The 17260-nt window shown below is 39.6% G+C and overlaps 1 protein-coding gene across 1 annotated transcript in view; it reads left to right on the forward strand.

The window, feature by feature from the left end:
- The window catches only part of CNTNAP2 (contactin associated protein-like 2), a 1403431-nt gene that overhangs the window by 182789 nt on the left and 1203382 nt on the right, over nt 1-17260 (forward strand). The window contains exon 4 of the mRNA XM_019535795.1: nt 2032-2225. Coding sequence (XP_019391340.1) covers nt 2032-2225 — 194 coding nt within the window. The remainder of the gene's footprint in view (nt 1-2031; nt 2226-17260) is intronic.

Consider the following 17260-nt stretch of genomic DNA (forward strand, 5'->3'; position numbering starts at 1 on the left):
CCCTACATTGAAAAACTGTGGGACCTAAACCTGTTCAGCCTTCACAAGAGAAGGCTGAGGGGGGACCTGGTGACTGTCTGTAAACTCACTAGGGGGGACCAGAAGGGTTTAGGGGAGACGCTGTTTCCCCTAGCGCCCCCTGGCATAACAAGGAACAATGGACACAAATTATTAGAGAGTAGGTTTAGATTAGACATCCGCAAGAACTACTCCACAGTTAGGGTGGCTAGGAGCTGGAACCAACTTCCAAGGGAAGTGGTGCTGGCTCCTACCCTGGAGATCTTTAAGAAGAGGCTTAATGCCTACCTGGCTGGACTCATTTGAGTCCAGTCTTTTCTCCCGCCCAGGCGGGGGTTTGGATTTGAAGATCTACAAGGTCCCTTCCGACCCTACTTCTTGTGATTCTATGATTACTTGCTTAGTGTAGATCATGAAAGTATGTAAATACATTTCACTATAGTTACTCTTAAAGAGGCCTTAAAATTCCAGTGTTGTTTTCCACATATGCTCAGAAGTACTGAAATGACCTCCAGTTTGTATTATTGGCCTTTTGGAAATCTTAGACTGTCAAGAAATGTATGGAAAAAATGGACACATTTCATCTACAACAAGTCACCTCTTATATGAAATGATTCCATGAACTTAACACTGTAGAGAGAGAAAAGGAGAACACAAATCTTACCCATATGTTTAGATGAACTGTAGTTCATTACAGACCCAAAAATGTGGTGGTATTCTGCTTTTCCTTTATTTCTTTTAAAGAATGTTGCACTTATTATGTTATTGCCTAGTGGTGGGGTTTAGAAGAAGCACTTTAATAAAAACTGTTGAATGATCAAGTTAATCAAGGTTCCAGGTTTAAATTTAGTTTTAGCAGTGGAAAAAAGTAATACAAGTTGCCATATGGCAAACAACATTTCTGTAGTACCACATCAGTCCTTCCAAATCCTGTTCTTCTGTTGGGATTAATCCCAAAGAGGATAAATCCCTGGAGTCATGCTTACCCTGCCATACTTATTTTTATGCACAGTAATCTCATGACTCAAGTCTGGAACAGAGCAAAGATTCATTTTATTTAATGTTATTTTTACAAGTATTGAAATAACTTTGTAAAACGTCATTGCTTGCATAGTGATCATTATGTCACCATCTCAGTAACTTCTATAACCTTGTAGATAACTAATTTTTTCCCTTACTATTTTGTACCCGAGTAGAATAAGAACTTGCAATTAATACTTTGACATTTGCTTTTATCTATGCAGTATCATCCTTGTTTATTAAGAGCAGCTCAACACAGTCTAGTGACTGAGTAGAATATTGTTAATCATATTACTATCAAGTTAATTCATAGCCCCATAAAGTATGAAATACATTTGTCAGGCATCAGTTAATGTACTCTGTAACATCCTGTACACCCAACAAATCAACATTGGAGCCATTATTGAAGTACTGTATGTCTTTCAAGTTTGATTGGTGCTGGTAGATTATTTCAGTCTATGCATCAAACTGAAATACTGGACTCCCCAGGACGGAAATTTAGAGGTGCATGGTGTTGTCCTTTTCCATTTAAACTGTGTCATCTTTTTAATTTCAAACACCATTTGAGGGGTTTAAGGAATCAATAGATTGTCACTGATTTGTGCCAACTGACTGACAAAGGACATCATGGTAAATTGGTCAGCCCATAGGCAATTAAAACATGACATATATTAATAAACTATAATTAAGGCATTACAAAGTCGTTATTCATAGTAGGTTAGCCCATGACATCATAAAAAGGTTAAAGCAACAATGTGAACCAGTTTGGAGAAAAATAAGTTCCCAAAAACATAGATAAGAAAGGATTTTTTTCCCAGCATGCTTATAATTCACTCCTGTAAGTTTTAATTATTTGTTTTTATGTTAAACTGTCCTTCCACCTAGCAATAGTCAGTTTTACAATGTGTTTACATCAAGTGCTTGGGTTTTTTTGTTTGTTTGTGTTTATTTTTTTTATTAAGAGGTTCAAGTATCTCTCTTGCTTCTCAACAGGGGCTGGAGGTTGGTCTCCATCAGACAGCGATCATTATCAGTGGCTGCAGGTGGACTTTGGGAACAGGAAACAGATCAGTGCTATTGCAACTCAAGGCAGATACAGCAGCTCTGATTGGGTGACTCAATACCGGATGCTCTATAGTGACACAGGGAGAAACTGGAAACCGTATCACCAGGATGGGAATATTTGGGTAAGTCACTGCTGCAGAACTCTGGCACAAGCCATCACAATACACTCCTTTGATGTTTGACTTGGTTGTTAGAAATTGTGTCTCAGTCCTTACACCTCACTAGAATCTGACACTCATGTATTCTCTAGGGAATAGTCCTAAAAGACCTGAAGGTCAGAAGGAATGATACAGGTTTCAGAGTTGCTGAAAGGTCAAAAAAACATGCACTATATAGTATAATGTAACAGCATTCACTCCTAGTTCTACATTTTAGGAGAAGTTCGTGATTTTTTTTTGTGGAAGTGAAACCCAATTCCTAAATATTCCACATGACAATGTTATCTGAGAATAGTATCTACTGGGTTGACTCCAGCGTGTTATAAATAAGATGTCTAAAAATGACAAATTGTAGCATAGCTGGAGGAGAACAATCCTACCAGCTGCTACTTGTATATTGGAGAGTGGGGAAGAAATGTGTTGCATTGAATTGCTTGTGTATACTGCAAGTAGCTTTATGCTATAGTAATACTGTAATGCTAGAGGTGGTCATATAACTTTTGGTTTGGCCTTTCAGCTGTTATAAACAAGTTGTTCACCTCCTTCTTACCCTGAAAGATTAACCCAGCATTTTGTTTGAAAGAAGAAACAAGGATATTTCTTATCTTTGTCTTCCTAAATTTAATCCTAAGAGATGTTTATACCTTTTTAAAATGTATATTTGTAAAAACATATTGAAGAGCTCTCATGTCTGGAATGTAAGCAAGTTCATTAAGTATGATGTATAGCAACCCTGCTTGCCTCCCCTCCAAAATAAATAAAACTAGCCACCCCCACAAAATGAACTGGGGTAGGGGGAAGAAAAAAATTCTGGTTTCTATTAGAGGCAAGAAAGTGTAGTAGTGTGCTATCTTATATTCACAATTTTGTTGGTTCTTTTATTGAAGCCTTTTAAAAGAAAATATCGAAAAGTAACTTCAATATATCTATGGAGTAAAATGAAGGACTTCAGCTATATAAAAGAAAATTAATGTGTATCTACAGTACACGCAGGCTGCATTTACCAGATTACTGACATATTGGAAAACTTCACCTGTGTGTCAGATGTATGATATGCGGAGGGAGAAAGAGAGAATTAGGATGGAAGGGGGATAATAGGCAGCCAGGGAAGTTCCAAGTGTTAGACTTGGTAGCATATGCTACTAAGAAGGTTGTACACCGCATAAAACCCCAGTTGTGAAATGCTCCTGCAATGGGAAGATCTAGGATTTTTCTAAAGATCACTCTGCCCCTCAGATTATGGAGGGATATGGGAGGCAAGAAGTGGCTTCTTCCCCCAGACCAGTTTGGCACACTAGGGAGCCAGGCAGAGAGCAGGTGCATGAAGGGGAGGACCTGCCTGTTGCTCCCATGGCTTCTGTCCCTGGCTGATCCCAATGTGGAAGGAGCCCCAGAGCTGCTCCGGCTGAACTCCAGTCAGGGACGGTGGAGAGTAGCTGTGTGGGGTGCCATGCTTGGGTGGTAACAGTGGTGGTGGTGTACAGGTTCCTTCTTCCAGTGCCTGCGCTCTGCTCACTCCACTTCCCCTTCCCTTCCATGTATCCCCCCGCTGACTGGGGGAAGATGCTGGAAGGAGGAACCTGAATGCTGCTGCAGCCACTGTTACTAGTCAAGCTTCTGCCTGCAGCGGCATCTCTGGGCCCTCCCCCTACATGTCAGCTGGAGACAACTCCTTCCAGTGCCTGCTTCTGGCTGAGGTCATATTGGGAATGTGGGAGGGAGCAGATACAGGAGAAGGAAATCTACTTGTTGCATTCCTGTCCCTTGCCAAGCCTGGTACACCACACATGATGCCTGCAACCTGTGGCTGGAGCAGAGCAGAGCAGAAGTGGCTCTGGAGCTCCCCCCGCCCCTGGGTCAGTTGGGTACGAGAGCAGTGGAAGGGTGGTGTGACAGAACCGCTGCATCCCCTGGATCTGCTCCTGCTTCTGCATAGGTGGCTGAGAATGAATAGTCCCCCTTGAGGACTATTTTACATATAAGAAGAGTCCTCAAGAAGACTCTTCATATATGTAAAACTGTATGATGATATCAAACTCAGATGTATGAGTGTTTGTAAGATTCAGGCTGAAGAAGGCATTTCAGGATAGAAGCTTGGGCCCAGAGCAATTCCCTTCAAGAACCCAAGGATGGAGGCCTAGGCAGCTGCAGCTGATAGATTACAAAACTTGGTTGAAGGTTTGATCCAGTTGAAGGCCTGTTGCATGATTGGAGGAAAAATCTGCTGTGTAGGTTCTTCACTTTAAACAGGGCTTGCCCTTGTGGGTTGTTTTGTTTTATTTATTTTTAAACCTGTTAATATTGTTTTCTAATCCAAGTTGCTGAGGTATGTGGAAGGGTTCTACTTCCATACTGATTCTTAAACTAAGTATACTGAGTCTTTGCCCCAAAGAGCCTCTTCTTCCCTTTAATTAACAAACAAACAAACAAAAACCATTCTAACATTATGGGGATGACTCTGAGACTCTGAACTGCCATGTTCACATTGGACAATGCTTGCAAAAGATTTGACATTTCACCATATGGTGTCTAATGAGTTGTACCAGGTTCCTGCTTTCTCCATGTGGAACCTATAATGAAAGTTCATAAATTCATATCTGCTGCATGCATCTTTAGAAAACTTTTTTATTAAATTGGTTGCAACTATATATATATTGCAACCAATTTAATAAAAGGGTTTTTTTTTTACTATATATATATGTAGTATAAATAGACATCTAATAGTGATACCCGTCACCCCTCCACCACCCACTTTGGAAAGGTTCATTAAAATACCCTTCCTCTATACTCATTGTTAAGAACACATCAGAGTAACTATCAAAAATGCTCTGAACCCACCCTGTGGTTGAAATAATTCAAAGGGAATTATGTTGGAATCTTAGTGACAGCTGTTTATATTTCATGCAGATAATTGAGTTATCTCCACAACTGATTTAAGTCCCTCCCTGCTACAATCCCATGTCCAAGTAGCCAATTTTATGATTCTTTGGATATTGACCCAGTGTTTACTGCTGCTTAAATCAAAAGTAATTCCCCTTTCTCACTTTCTGGGCCATTAGAGGGACAGGGGATTCTTAGGGAGCTGGCATAGAAAACATCCCCCACAACAATGAACTGGGACTTGTAGAATCAGCCAGATGTGAAGTTTTAATTCCCAAGTTTAAATCGTTCTCTCAGGTTACATGAGTACAGTTCCTTGTAAGAAGAATTTAGCCTACTGGCTTTTAACTTTCCAGGATTTTTATTCACTGGAGAGTGGCCTTTGATTAACATCCCTCCTTCCCTGCACACATACACTTAAATGGTATTGTTCCCTGACAACAGAGCATCTGAAATGAAAGGAGAAAACAGAGGAAAAAAGGAAAATTGAAGTGTAGAGTTCAGCAATATTCAGTACTAAAGCAGCTGTAATATCAAATGACACAGCCAGGAGACAAAATGTGAAAAATAAAAGGGAAGCTGCTTAATTGAGAGATGGAAACAGAGCAAAAAAGAAATAATTTCCAGCAAAGGTCTTCGTTAGAACAAACCATGATAATCTGCATAAAATTTTGAAATGACCCCCTTTTGAATGCGTTAGTCACAAGAAAAAAAAGTCCTATAATTACCTGCTAAGTAAGAGAGAAATCAAAAGTCTCACAGTAAGACTGTGATGGAGAAAGAGCTTTCAAGGTGAATTCAGAGTAAGCTTCCCATTTCTATGAAATAGATTTTCTGTCCCCACCCCCCTTGGACTTCTGAATATTTTCAGTCCTATGAATTTTAATAAGATGAATGAATGTGCCCTCTTTCCATAAAATGCCTAGCAACTAGTGAATTTTGATCACCTCTTCCAACTACACTCCTGTATTGTGAGATTCTAATTTGAAGAGGTCATGAGGTTTCCCTAAATATGTCAGTCTACTGGTATGTTTCATATTAGCATAATATGTCTCGATTTAAGTATTTATATAATCTGTTTATCTATATGAACTATATCCAAGTATTTATCTGCAAAATACATATCAGATCTTAGACTGTGTTTCAGTATTGTTTTCTTCCCTGAAGAACTCAGTATGGATGCTATAAAGTGTGTCACATTAATTGTGCTGAGTATAATGGAGATGTGGCCTATAACTGAATATAACTAGGGTGAAAGAAAATGCTTGGATATGCTGTAATGGTATAGAACAGACACAGAAGATCCCTAAGATTCAGGCCTATCCTACAGGAAACTGGAAGACGCTAGTTACTTTATACCATGCAATTAGAGGGTACTAATTGATTTCCTATACTTAAAATTAGAGTATACTAATAAAAATGGTGAGCAACTCCTGCCATCTTTGTTTTCTTATTCTTTGAGATCACGAAGATGTTAAAGTAGGTACTAATACAATACTGAGGTATTCATGGGAAAGGTGAAATGAAATCACCTCACATAGACACTCTGGCTATGTATAGACACTCAAAAAACCTGAGGCAAAATTGATGCAAGTTAAGTTTTCTGTAAGCAGTGTAGTTGATATCAGTAGTGAACAATGCTTCTGCTTTTGTACATTTCTAGGTGGATTTTTTTTATTAAACTTGAATACAAAGCTAAGCCTAAAATGTGCTTTGCATTTCTGTTAGTAAGAACAATCTGATGCTACTTAACTGAGAACCTCCACAGCACAGATATTAAGAGGCTATATCTCAACATGTTGGCATGGAGAGAGAGAAGGTCTACAGATACTTGGCCCCTTAGCCAATGCTGGGTCAAAACAGTACAAGTAGCTTACAGAGGAAAATGAAGCCATAAAACAAAAGGCAGGATTCTGCACTAGTACAATGATCCATACATTGTAACTTGGATTTTCAAAGGAGCCTGAATGACTTAGTCACTCAGTTCAGCTGATCTTGGGACTTCAAGTTGCTTAATTCTTTTGGGTCTCCTTAAAACTTCTCAGCATATGTAAATATGGCTATTTTCATACAACTTACGCTAAGCCAAGACAAATGATAATAATATGTCCACCTTCCCAACTATTAAATAAATTTAAAAGGTGGGATGATTTTTCTCCTTCCTTTCCTGTTTTGTACACCTTCCTGCATCAGATTATTTTTACTAACAGGAATGCAAAGTACATTTTATGGTTAGTTTTGTATAAGTTTCATTAAAAATTTTCACCCAAATATGTACAAAAACAGAAGCAGCAAAACAGAAACATGTTCTTCTCCCTCATCCCTCCACCTCCCCCAGACCAGGAAGTAATTAGAGAATCTAGGTAATATTTAGTGTGATTCTGGAAAGGAGTATACTGGAAAGATGTCTAGATTAAGGAAAAAGCCTCAAAGCTAATTTTGGCATATAAACCTGGTATCCTGTTAAATTCCCTTTTCTACCATTAGAGAATCACACGAAGCCACTTGCCATTGCTTTAGTCCATAGTAGAGATCTATAGAAATAATGGATAACATTTAGCTCTAACATAAACACAATCAACTGCCATATAAAAGGAGTAGCAAGGGTATGATTGACCTGAACTTCAACTCAAACTTCATGTCTCAAGTGAGGTTGACTTCACAATGAAGTTTTGTTCAACTTCCCTTTGATACAGGTATATATTGATGTCAGGAAAGTGAAAGCAGATGTAGTCTGAGTCTTTTGAACAGCAACAGAGAAGCTGTATGGTAAGGATAAGGTAGAGTTAAGCTATCTTAAATGCTACCAGTTTTCATGCCCTGGTGGAGATTAATAGGTACCATCTGCTATATTGGACCCATCAAACTATTCTTGGGCTAGAGACCTATTGTTCTTCTTTCCCTATCACAGGCAATTTCACACTTGACTTCCTACTTAAGCCTCATACAACCATTTGGGGAATTCTGCTTCCTCAAGATCTCCACTTTCAGAGATTATTATCCTTCCTACCCCACTTCCTGTTGTTCTCTCCAAGCTGACCAGTGAATTTTACCCATATTTGACTAGATTTAACCTGCATTTGAAAGGGTTCATAGTGTCTGCCAGCAGCTTGCATGTATGTGTAAGCACTGAGAAAATTTGAGAGAATGATCTGTTGATCTTGCTCCATCCTACTTTCCAGTCCTGTTGCCTAGGCTAAAGCAGCATTTATTTCTAAATGAGAAGTTGCTGAGTACCTACCTTCCTACTGATATGGCAATCAGCTATTTCATTTCCAAAGCTAAATTTCCTCTTCCATGAGATTTTTTGTGGAATCAAACTATTTTCCTTCATACTCGAGCAGAATCCCAATGTCAAATAATGTGCAATAAAATCATGTGTTGACTTTGCAGCTAGATTCTTATCATTATTGCTGTTTTCTGTAGTTAAATTAATTCTCAAAATCTCAGATGGAAACTTGCATCACAGGAGGTTAAGTTGCTAGGTTAATAAATTTGTTGGATTAATTATTGCATTCCTGTGAATTCAGTTTGTTTATTAGATTGAATGATAACATTATAAAGATCATCCTTACAGCCACAATTCAGAAACAAGAACTGGGATTTGATTTGTATGTGATTTGCTATTTAGTGTTTAGACCACTTTTATAATATAAAAAAGAGTCCAGTGCCATAAATTGTGCAAATCCATTAAACCTAGTGAGATTGCTTGATTTATCAATAAATACAAAATTTTCAGCTGGTGTTTGTGCCAGAGCTCTGATGTCAATATATTGTAAGTTTTAATTTAAAGATGCCCTGACCTATCTGAGCAGTATTTTATGCTTGGCATCTTGACTTTTTTCTATAGTGATTCCTGCAAAATGAACAATATCATTTTCTACCTGCTCAGCCTTGGAATTCACTCTGGATTTGCAATGCATTTCACTGCTAGCAGGAACCATTTAAAAATTCTTCCTTTTCATTACATTTAAAAATTCTTCCATCACTTAATATCCGTCACCCTTTCTGATAATGAACCTTTACTTTAGAAAAACTGTGCTCCACTAACTAGCAGTTGCAAACCACCAACCAGGGTTAAGTCAATCTGAATTCCAAATCATACAGGCATGCAGAGGGATTAAATCGCACAAAAAGTGGCATGCCCAATCTAAATTAGTCTTCCTGAGTAGGTGCACTAACTGAGAACAAGGTTGGGTTAATCCATTCTAAAAAGGGGTTAACATGATCTCACAAATATGTTCTCAGCACAGTTCTAGGACTACAAATGCTCAGCCACTTGCTGCTGCCCTTGGGCTATGCTATTCTCACCCACCCCTCCCTGCAATCCTAACTGGGTTATTTTTTAGCCCCCCACCCCCACCCCCGCAACCTTACTTCCTCCCTTGACCAGGCAACCTTGCATTCCACACACCCACCAGTCCCTGCCCTGATCCCACCAACCTCCTCTCCTACAGGCCTGCTAGCTCCCCATCCCACCTGCCCTTCACCCCACCCCATCAGGCTCCCCCTGTCACTTCTGGAAACAGTGAATGTGAACTGCTTCACACACCACTTCCAGTTTAATTCTAGGCAGCTTAATGTAAGCCACCTAGGCTTAGACTGGGTGCAGCAAACACTCGTTTGCACCCTTAGAAGTCAAGAACCTATACTTTAAAATATGTGTGCACAGAAAAAAATATTTCTCTATCCTAAAGTATATTATGGGTCTAGTGTAACTGTCACTGCCGTTATATCTAAAAAAAAAAAAAAAAAAAGTGTTGACAGGACATGTTTGCAATTCAGGCAGTTGCTGCCTGTGCATTTTTAGGAACCTGGAGGGTAAATTATACTGAAAACCATCAGTTCTTTACCATGATGGAAAAGAAATATGCCCCTTTCTGTACCAATCTTCCCTACCCCCTGCAACCCTCCCCCCCAAAAAACCTGTAAAACTTTATAAAGAAATTGTGTGAATGCTTATAAGGAAATAAACATTGCAATTATACATGTAGACTGAGAATTCATTATATTTGTGTGCTTATATTGTGATACAAATGTAGCAAAACCATTGCCACTTTAACCTTGCATGAAAAAAAGATTAAAGATACAGTGAATTAGTTCACTTGTAGTTAAAAAGACAGGCTGACTCAACAGTTACGTTAGAACAGCTGATGTGTATACTGGATGGCAGTCCTTCCTCCCTTTTTAAAGTAGTTATATCTGTCTATTCATAGCTTTAGGTTCCCAGAAAGGTATCCACCTGAATAAGTTGCAAGTGAAATGGCAAAATGCCTTTAAAACAAATGCTTCAGGATTTTATTTCCCGTTTATCAAAGGGATATTTTCTTTTCAATTAAAATGATAGTTCCCCTTGAACATTTGAAGTTCAAAACCTTTAACATGAACATTAAAATTATACTTAACTCAAAATAGTGACCCTTCTGGTTCAGTGTCTTGGCTTAGGCAAACATAAATAGGCCAGAGAAAACTAACCAATGAGATGAGATACATGTGGAAAAACCATCAAGTTATGTAGGCAGTTACCACTTGTTATGAAATATTACATATTCTTCAAGTACCTAACTATGAGAGAGGAGTAAATGACTATATTGTGTGATATTAACAGGGACATGGGAAAGGATACCTGCATTGTGAGGTACTAGGAAAATGTACATTAGCCTGTCTTAATACACATTAACTAAAGAGCACATTTTTTTAAGTGATGCTTTAATGCACATTAAAATAGTTTAATGTGCATCTAAGTACACGTGTAAATGCATCCAGACGTTAAATAATAGATGAAGGCTGAAAATCACTTCTATGTGGCGGTCCAACATAATGTCTGTAGAACAACTGGAAGAATCACAATTTAGTCTGGAAAAGAAAAGAATGAAGGGAGCAGATTTGGTAACACAGATATTAGTAGCAGCATTCCTTCTAAGCTGTGTGGTGCACGTGGCCACACAGTTGTGCTCATGCCATGCTGCCAGGCATCCCTGCATGGCCACCCATACCACACAGCTTAGAGGGAATGCTGAATAGTAGTCTTGAAGGTTGCGACACTTAGGGTTTTAATTTAAATCAGTGCTTTTCTACCTTTTCCTCAACATGACCCCATTTAAACACTGGAAATTTTTTGCAACCCCAAAATGATGCAGACAAGATCGACAAGTCATAAATATGGCATTACAATATATATGGTCTTTATATTTTTCATTTAAAACATTTAAAATAATTTAAAATTATCATACTTACAAACAGGAAGCATATTCATCATAATCGGTCAACACTGTTGAGCATCTTTGTGACCACATATTTTATCATTGCAACCCTAAATGGGGTTGTGACTCCAAGGTCTAAGTAGTAACTATTTCTACTAGTTGAAACACAATCATTGTTCAGCTTTCCCCATATCTAACAAAGTCTTACACCTGTACTTGAACACTAGGATGGAATCAGTAAAACTACTTAAGTGTTTTGAAATTAAGAATGTTTTCCACAATGAAGTCCTTAGATTTTAGGCTTTTGGGGCCAGAGACCATGTCTACTTTTGTATTTACACGATTCCTGACTTCTGAGGTGATAGTTTTTCTCAAGTTCCTGGAGCACTCTTGCATTGCCAACAGTAAAATCAGCAGTTCTGCACTTCTTTTCACTGTGCCATTATTACTTGAGTGCCAAGGAATATATAATACTACCAAATGGATGCATCAGCATAAGACGTTTACTGTGGAGCTGCCTAATTAACTCTGCAGTAAAACTTTCAGCATCTACACATACAGCCCTGTTAGGCCACAGGAAAGTAATAAACTCCTCAGGAGGGTAGTGCTTGTAAATAATGTACAATTGTACTATTCAATTGTACTGTACAAATACTTGTAAACTGCTACAGAATTTTTTCATGTGTGACGTATGTGTAGATGCTGACGGTGCTGGCTTGGGAAAAGGGGTGCTTCAGTGTGGTGGGCACCTGCCAGACAGGAGCACCATTGTGCCCCAGCTAACCCCTCCACAGCATATTGAGCTGTGTTGGAGCAGTCCCCGGCTGGCAGGCTGATCCCCCAAACCCCCTGTCAGCCAGGGCTGCTCTGACCCAGCTCAGGATGCTGCAGTCCCAGGTACACTGTTTAAACTGCATGCCTGGGAGCAATAAAGTGTGGTGCAATATGCACAGAAGTTTATTGCTTTGTGATATATGCCAGAGTTTATTGCTGCACATGAATTGCACATGTAGACACGCCCCATCTGTATCGTATGGCAATATTTTTCAACCATTTGGGGTGAATGTAAACAATAATATAAGATGCAGGTTGTGGGGAATTTGACCCAACACTTGTAGATAGTTTTGCATAATAAAAGGACAATCCCCTCCCCCACTCCCCAAAAACCCAATCAATTAAAAAAAAAAGCAGCCCAAGGGACCAACAAGGCATTTATTGCAGAAGACCTATTATAAAGGAATTACGTGGTCTGTGCTACCATTTCTAATATATAGAAAAATAAGAATTGGCTGAGAGCTGTGTTCTGTGATTTGGCAGGTTAGCATAAAATTTTAGTTAGCAATAAAAAGATTATTATATATCTATTTTTTAATGCACAGTCTTTGGCAATTCCCATGAATTCCAGGCATTTCAGTGCGTTAGGTCATTTCTTTGAGATCCAATATATTGTACATCACTTGATAAGAGTTGAGAGGTAGTTATTTGTCATTGATACCATTATAAAGACTAAAAGAAATCTTTATTCACATACATACCTCATATACTTATAGGTATATATAATTTCAAGGAATATTACCATGTTGTTGTTTATGCTGGAAAGTCAGCAAGAAGTAAATGTATATTGTAACTTATTACCTGCTATCTTCCCATGTAAACAAGCCCCAGTGTACACAAGCTAGTAACAGCTTGCACCCCAAAATATTTACTTGCCAGTATACTTGAGTCTCTGCCTGTGAAGTATCATATCTTTCAAAAAACTGGTCATACATGAAGACTAGCACTCTCTTTATATTTGCGGGGACAGAGTAGTATGCTTAGTACTAAACACAAAATGGAGGCTAGGCTTCTTCAGTGCAGGGCTCATAGTGTAGAACTATATCCTGAAAATATTTCTGCAGGAACTTAATTTTTTTAGATCAATGGGATTACCACTGAGCATGGAGCTGATGTTGTGCATAAGCATTTGCAGAATTTAGGTCCAGATAGAAATACATTAGATGAGAAGGGTTTAATACCAGAGTGTAGGTTCTTTACAGAATTGGTAAAGTCTCTTTTCATTTATTTTTGGCAACTTAAAAAAAATAAACAACAACAACAACAACTTATTTAGGTGGTGGATTAACTCTGATAGGCTTTACAGAAGTGTATTTGGAGGAGGAATTTGACAATACTGCTGCTGACACAGTACCTGTCTGTGGCTATATAGATAACTGCAACCTCCAGGGCTCTTAATCCAACACCTTTCAAGAGCACTAAATTCACTTTATAAAATATAAAAAGATTAGATTAGGCTCAGACCAGGAAAACACCAATGCGGTATTGGTCAAATGACTGTTAGATGGTATCCTTGCTCTGGAATTTCCTCAATAAAGCAACTGCAGTTTGTTAAATGCCTTTGGTCTGCTCAGAGGACTCAAGGCCATATAGTACTTTGCTTATTGATATGGATACCTACTAAAGAGGATGTATTTAAATAATTATTTACTTCAGTGGTAGTTACGCACATGCTTTAGTGCTTTTCTTGCATTGGAATGCCTTCTTGAGCTGTGACTATGCATTACATAGGATGTCATTTAGTCAATGTCCTTATAAATTGCTATTAGTAAAACTGCGTCTGCGTATACTTAGGGTTAGGGCATGTCTATATGGTTTCCACTGTCACCCTGGGTCTGTTACCAACAAACTATTGTTGTGTTCAGAATAATATAAATTGGTTTTTATTAGGTTACCTCATGCACTGGGCTTTGTTCCAACAAATGCTGTATGTCAGGGGTTGTCAACCAGGGGTGTGTGTACCCCCAGGGGTACTTAGAAAGTTCATAGGGGGTATGTACAGGTGGGCAGGTGGGTGGGGATGAGTATGCCCCAGAGCGCGGTGGTGGCATCTCCCCTGACACCTTTCCATACCTTTTTACCCAAGGGAGGGGTGCACCAGGCACTGCCAGCCCCAGGCAGCACACTGCAGTGCCTTCTTACCCCAACACCTCAGCTCGCTCTCTGCACCCACTCCCAGGAGCAGGACTAGGGGAACGAGGGCAGTAGTACCCTTCTACGGGCTGCCCATATGCTGCCTAGCCAGCTGGACAGGGGCCACAGCCACCACCCTGCACCACCGCTGCTGCATCCTGCAGTTGCTGATGTGCCTTGTACACCACTTGTCAGAAGCCCGCGGAGCTGCACGTATGACCGGCCATAGGAAAGTGGCATAGGGTGTGGTGGCATGGGACAGTGGCAGCCATGGTGTGTGAGCCCTGCTGCTCCCTGCCCCTGGTCTGGCCGGCTGGGTGGCACGTGTGCAGCCCATAGAGGGGCACCGCTACCCTCCCCCCACAATTTTTGATCTGGCCCTGCCCAGCCTTCCATCTCCTTGTGTGTGTGTATGTGTGCATGTCTGTCTTCATCTGCGTGTGTCTGTCTGTGTGTGTGTGTGTCTTTGTGTGTGTGTCCCCAGCCTGCCCGGCTGCAGCAGGCACGTGGTGTCATGCAGCTCTTAGGGCAGTGGGATGCAGAGTACAGCCTGCAGCAGCAGCTGCCTCTGCCCCACTCAGATCTGAGGGGCACATGCCCCCCAGACCTCCACTAGGGTGTGCACAGCAATGGGAGCTGAGCCCCCTCCCCACGCCCCCTGGATGAACTGTTCTCACAGCTCCATACCACACTCTGCCCCAGCTGAGCAATGCCTGCCTCTGCCCCAGTCCCACTCCCTCCCTCACCACGGGGGCCTTGATCTGCCCCCGCCCCTTAAAACCAAGAAAAAATATAAAGGGATACATGAGCTGAAACTTTGAGGCAGAAGGGGTACACTTGTTTAAAAAGGCTGAAAACCCCTGTTATATGTGATAGGCATTGTCTACACAGAGTAGTGAACCATAGTTAACATTTATGTCATATTATGTTTTATAGTGCTTGTGTAATATAAACAAGTCCTTAGTGATCTTTTACCTGTGCAGGTAGTGCAATGAAACATTCATGCTCTTTCTCTTATCTACATAACAAATACCTGTGTAAAGTAGAAAGTAAGAAGTATCAGGATATACCCCACTTATGACAATCTTGTATTATGTGCTAGTAAACGCAAATTTATACAATAAACAGTCATTGTCCTGAAGGGCTGTTACTTTTAAATATCTCTATTGTTACATGTTAGGTCATAATCCTTGCTTGAGATGTTTTACAAACTTGGGTTTGAAGTTGTTTCCCTTAATAGTAAAGTACGTGTAAAAAGGATTTTGTTTAAGATAAGGCTGAGACAAAAAAATGAATCTGATTATTCAAGCTTTCTATGGTTGGACCTTTTATTGAATAGTTTTCACCTCCCTTAAAAGCAAGGAAGTTGAGAGCTGAAGCAAGAACTCTGATGTTAACTCACCAGCCATCTTTCCTTGTGTCACCTCATTGCATTATGGTATTTAGAGGTCTGAAGTCAAGCTTGATGTGACTTACAGCTCCATACAGTATGTTACACTATTTAGACATGAAAGGGTGAGTTATGAAAACAGTTGGAGCCACTTAAAGTTGGGTTCAGGCTTTCCTTTGAATTTTCTTGCTTTACTGGACCGCATCATAGATGTACTGGAAAATAGAAATAGTTTGTTGTACAAATACCTTTCCTATTCTATTCAAGCCTGCCTCTCTCTTTCATGATAGCTTAGAAAAAAGAGGAGATGGGAAAGGGGGTGGGGTAGCATTAGTAGAACACATTTGAGATATGCAGCTTTGAAGCACACCTTCAAAGCTATATGGAGTTTATATTTATAAATCAGATCATTCTCAGTACTCCAAAGGATAGGACAAAGTTGCTGACATAGCATTGTTACTAAATTCCCATAACTGAAATGAGTTTAAATGTTATTGAGAATGACTGTAACATGGAGCTTAGGCTTTTGAGCCATTTTGAATGAGACTATTATATTACTTTTATATATAGTAGGAAGTTGAGTTGGAAGGGCAGCAACAGTGGAAATTAGGAACCAAATTAAAATGTAGTTAACAATGAAACAATAGAGCAGAGGCATAACTGAAAATGTTGGCATCCTCTGTAGCTCAGGGAACGTGAAGGCTTATCTTCTTTTGCTGAGGCTGCTGTGGTGGCAGCAGCAGTTCAGGTTCTTTAGGGCTTGCCATTCCAGTGCCCTTGCTGAACCAGCACCAAGGCTGGTGTCCATCGTTTCCTGTCCCTGGCTCCCTGCCGCCAACCACAAGGTACACTACTGCAATCTAGCTCTAAAGAGAGAGAAATCAGTCTCTTGCTATTTTAAAAACAAACAAAAATACTTCAATTTGTACTGCATCAGCATTTTCTTATGTCTCTTGGCAAGAGGAAAAAGAAGAGTGCTGCTGATATCAAATGGATTATGAATGGGGCTAAATGTTTGCAATGTCCTAGTCACCAAAATCAGAATGTCCCGTTAGGCTAGAAAAATGTGCCTCTAAGTACGATATCTTATCTATAAGGATAAATCAGAGGGAGATTCCTGTGAATTGGAACCAGTTTTGAGGGCAAACACTTAAGGGAGGATTCTGAAACAGTTTTTGACCTAGGCAACCTGGTCATTATCAGGTATATTTATATAACCAATAGTCATAATATGTATTAAACATATCAGTAAAGAATGTTCAGATATAGCTCTTTGCCTAGCATTTTAGTCAGCTGTGTTGCTTACAACTGGATTAGTAAACCAAATTATTATTTTGTTGTTTCTATTTCAGGAGAATCCCAGAGTTATGTTGCTCTCAAATACATAAGATGACACTATTCAAACCCCCAGGGGGCTACAAGGAAGGAGTATAGAATCTAAACTATTTTATTTAATTTCAGTAATTGGACAATATGGTCAATATGGTAGTATTTCATTTATGTAATACTGGGCATAGATTTCATAGATTTCATAGACATTAGGGCTGGAAGGGACCTCG

Source organism: Crocodylus porosus, unplaced genomic scaffold (genome assembly GCF_001723895.1).
Source record: "Crocodylus porosus isolate Cpor-Errol unplaced genomic scaffold, CroPor_comp1, whole genome shotgun sequence".
Classification (NCBI taxonomy): Eukaryota; Metazoa; Chordata; order Crocodylia; family Crocodylidae; genus Crocodylus; species Crocodylus porosus.